Source organism: Pinus tabuliformis, chromosome 5_1 (assembly GCF_031772625.1).
Source record: "Pinus tabuliformis cultivar Carrire ecotype Pingquan chromosome 5_1, CPIR1, whole genome shotgun sequence".
Taxonomy (NCBI): Eukaryota; Viridiplantae; Streptophyta; class Pinopsida; order Pinales; family Pinaceae; genus Pinus; species Pinus tabuliformis.
This window is the reverse complement of record NC_142305.1, coordinates 156954346-156958226: the sequence shown is the minus strand read 5'-3', so window position 1 is coordinate 156958226 and position 3881 is coordinate 156954346. Positions and strand designations below refer to the sequence as shown.

Genomic DNA, 3881 nt, shown 5'->3' with positions numbered 1-3881 from the left:
TATTGTCTGAGTTTGCTCTTCTTAGCTACTATGGTTTGAGCAAAGGCTTAGAATTGCAAAACTTCTGCATTGTAGAAAGAAATATATTTTGTGGTTTGAGATCAGAGATTTGTGAACGATGGCCGGTCCACTGGAGTATCTCTCGGATCTGCTGAGCGGAAGAGGAAGTAGGAAGCACAAAAAGATGAAACAGATGCAGGTATAAAAACCCATACTCATTTGATCTCAATGTTGTCAGTGTGTCCATACCCATCAGCCCAAGAAGATAATATAACGTAGAGTAAAATGCTAATGTAGGGCTTCCCTCTATACACTGAATCCGAAAACCTAAACATTGTTAATCTCACTTTTGAATTGTAGACTGTAGAGCTGAAGGTTCGCATGGACTGTGATGGCTGTGAGCTGAAAGTGAAAAACTCTGTATCTTCTATGAAAGGTATGTATGGAGATCCAATCTGTCTTGGAATATCAGTGTAAATCTGTTTTAACCGTGGATTTATAAAACATGGAAATGAGGACTAGAATGGACATACACATGTTCTCATAATGAATTGTAGAATGCAGCACCACTAAAACCTGTCTGGTTTCTGTTAAAAAAATTGAATGCAGTTTTCTTGAAAGCTATCATAATGCTGGTGTTGGTGTTACTTGCAGGTGTGAGGTCTGTGGATGTAAACAGAAAGGAGCAGAGGGTGACAGTGACAGGTTACGTGGAGGCAAACAAGGTGCTGAAGAAGGTGAAGGCCACTGGGAAACGTGCAGAGCTGTGGCCATATGTGCCATACAGTTTGGTTGCTCAGCCTTACGCTGCCCAAGCATATGATAAGAAAGCCCCTGCTGGGTATGTTCGGAAGGTCGAGTCCAACACTTTTTCAAACCCTAATCCCACAGACGAGCAGTACACAACGCTCTTTAGCGATGACAACGCGAATGCTTGCAGGATTATGTAAGGTTGAATAGTAGAGATTTCTTTGAAATAGATATAATCTATGAAGCTTTATCGAGAGAACAAATTTTATTCACAAAACTAGAGAAATATCTTAATGAACTCTAGTCATATTCCTCATGACTGGTTTTAATTGTAAAGATCATCGAGTCTGCTGCTTTGAATTGTTATGAAGAAGTATTATTAAAACCTTGGGAACTTTTGATAAACGATTCTGTACTTCTTGTGGACCGTGAAAAGCATGAGACAGAAAAATCGAAATAATATCACGTTATGTTGATATGGCTTCTTTCAAAGAAATCACAAGGGTGCAGATTGAGTGTGTGCAATGTTAGATTTGGTTTCCTGCAATTGCATTGTTAAACCTCAAAAGCCATGTAAGTTGGGTCTTCAGGAAAATTGTTTCTGCAGAGGATCGCTGTAAGAATATAAGGGGCCCCTTCTAATTGAAGGGACTCTGGATTGACAATTGGAAAATCATTCACCGTCAATTAATTAAATAGAAAATTATTGCACAGGAATATGTACCATCAAATCGCAACCTTTAACCCTCAACTCATTAAATTAAAAAGTACTTCAAAACAATATGTACCATCAAATCACACTTATACAATTCAGCGTGGGCCTGACTGGTCCCCTAAAACCTAAGACTGAAAATGACCAGCCTGCCAATCCGTCATAAATGCCCGGCAGCTGTATTTGCCCTGTTGGATTACCAGCTTACCTTGATTAAAATGATTTCTAACCATTATAATAAACAAAGAGTGATTCATGTTTTCTCCGTTAATTGATATTAAATTGTCAGTAACTTATCAATAGCCCAATGCCAATCTCAAGTGTTAGCCCATTTCATATTGTTCTATGTGAGTGTCTTTACGGCAATGCATCCCACTGAACTAGCAAGACTCTTAACGACACCATGTCTGAGGTTGAGGTTATTAACGACACCATGAGAGGAATGGACGCCACTTGCTAGACAGATTAGAAGATCAAAGTAATGAAAAAACAACACTGGGTATTCCTTCTAACGTCGTTCGTTGGCAATGGGCTCAAATCAAGTCTTCCCATTAATTGCCCAGGAGTCATAATGCATGCCTAGCACATGGGTTTTCGGCATTGGTTGCAAGAACATGACGTCTCATCAAATATTTCAAATTAGAGCTCATCGTTGAATTTATAAGCATTATTTACTTGTCGTGTCAAAATAACGCTTTGGTATGTCGAAACAATGCATTGAAACATATATTTGAAAGCACGTTAAATGACATGATAAGTATGCCAGGATATAGTGCAACCAATGCAGGATTGGGGGTGCTTATTAACTATCCGGTGACTATGCGAAATTGTTAATATAAAGGCACAAAATAGGTAAAGGTATAATAAAAAGAAAATACAATTAAAATAAATTTAAGTATAATTAAAAAATATAAAGCGTGGATATGAAAGTATAAAAATTGCAATGTAAGGGAAGATTCTGTATGAAAAATCAGAATGAAGACCATACATGGATAAAGTAAAGTTTCTTATTAAGAATATGATTAAAACACGACAACAAATGTGTTAAAGGGAAGTTGAAAGGTCATTAGATAAAGGCAAGTAAGCATAAATTATAGAACAATATTATATGGAATTAGACATTTGAAAGTATTTAGGTTTTACTGCAACCACTTTTATCATGTAAAAATAGTTAAAATATTATTGTAATATATATTATTTTGTAATTATTTTTATCATTTTAAAAATATTTTATTGAACTTTTTTACATTAAAAAGCACTTTTATATATATATATATATATATATATAGATATATATATATAGATATATATATATATATATATATATATTTTTATTGTGTTATATTTTTATTTGTTGGTGCTCGCAGGTAAGAGTGACCCAAATGTAAGTCAACAAAGTTGACTTACAAAGTTTTTTTAGATATTGGGATTTTCTATCCTGGCTAGTAGGTGAGGTCCCACCTAAGGTATACTCATGGGTTTGAAAGAACTTTTGAAGGTTATGTAAGAGAAAATAAGAAATAAAGATGACTATAGTTTAAAACAACCCACCTCAAATTGTTGCACTTGCCATATGTCGCAAATATATCATTAAACAAAAATAAATTCAAACACCTTTACATCATAGGTTGAAACATTCATAGTAAACTACAACATGCATTGGTCGAGTAAAATACATTGGTTAACCAAAATAGTGAGCTTTCGAAAGGAATCCGTTGTGTGAGTGCAAAACTAACTCTGATGCAAAACAGAGGAAACAGAGTTCATTCGTACACAAATATTGTCATTAACACTATATTCTGACAGGTATATCAATTTAGGACATTTCCCCGGAACTCATTGTTAAAAATCCATCATTCATTCACCCATCGATACCAAAGTGCAATATAACAATGCCATGAGAAACTAACAAAAATCATCTAGAGATTTTATGTTAACAACAAATATCAGGAACACATATACAAAGGAGTCTCATACCCCAAAAAAGGGGAGAACTCAAACCATCATTGTCCATACTATATTATTCAGCCAACACCATTACAATTAACATAACACATTTCCAAGAAAGCCACAAAGAGCTTAGTCATTAACAAACATAACATTAAGCCAAACATGTTATACAATATTCTGATGCAGCCTAAGCCGCACATACGCACAGTATGCATATAAAATGCATGTCATATACATGTGTTAGGTATTTTAATATTCCTGCCCAGTAAAACCTTCTTAAACCAAGGTTTAATGCTCCTTCCATAAATTATATGCAGAAACATTTGATTTAACTATCCAAAGTGTGGACCTTTATAAACCTTTGAGTGGAACCTTCATAATCCTTCATAATCTTTGGTTAATTCTTATTACCCACCCATATTAAGCACACCATGGATTTTAGAGTTTGGTTAAAACTCAACTTAACCCA

The 3881-nt window shown here is 34.9% G+C and overlaps 1 protein-coding gene across 1 annotated transcript; it reads left to right on the top strand.

Annotated features, from left to right (window-relative positions):
- LOC149163907 (heavy metal-associated isoprenylated plant protein 23-like) lies at positions 1–1397 on the top strand. The gene is made up of 3 exons (XM_089430836.1): positions 1–199; positions 361–436; positions 655–1397. The coding sequence occupies exons 1-3, from the start codon at positions 119–121 to the stop codon at positions 948–950; spliced, it is 453 nt and encodes a 150-aa protein (XP_089286962.1). The 5' UTR covers positions 1–118; the 3' UTR covers positions 951–1397.
- The last annotated feature ends 2484 nt before the right edge of the window (positions 1398–3881 follow it).

What these genes read in the sequence shown, in the direction of transcription:
- LOC149163907 (XM_089430836.1), top strand. Translation starts at nt 119, where the DNA reads ATGGCCGGTCCACTGGAGTATCTCTCGGATCTGCTGAGCGGAAGAGGA. An exon ending in AAAAGATGAAACAGATGCAG is followed by an intron (nt 200 to 360) that starts GTATAAAAACCC and finishes TTTGAATTGTAG; the next exon opens with ACTGTAGAGCTGAAGGTTCG. An exon ending in CTCTGTATCTTCTATGAAAG is followed by an intron (nt 437 to 654) that starts GTATGTATGGAG and finishes TGTTACTTGCAG; the next exon opens with GTGTGAGGTCTGTGGATGTA.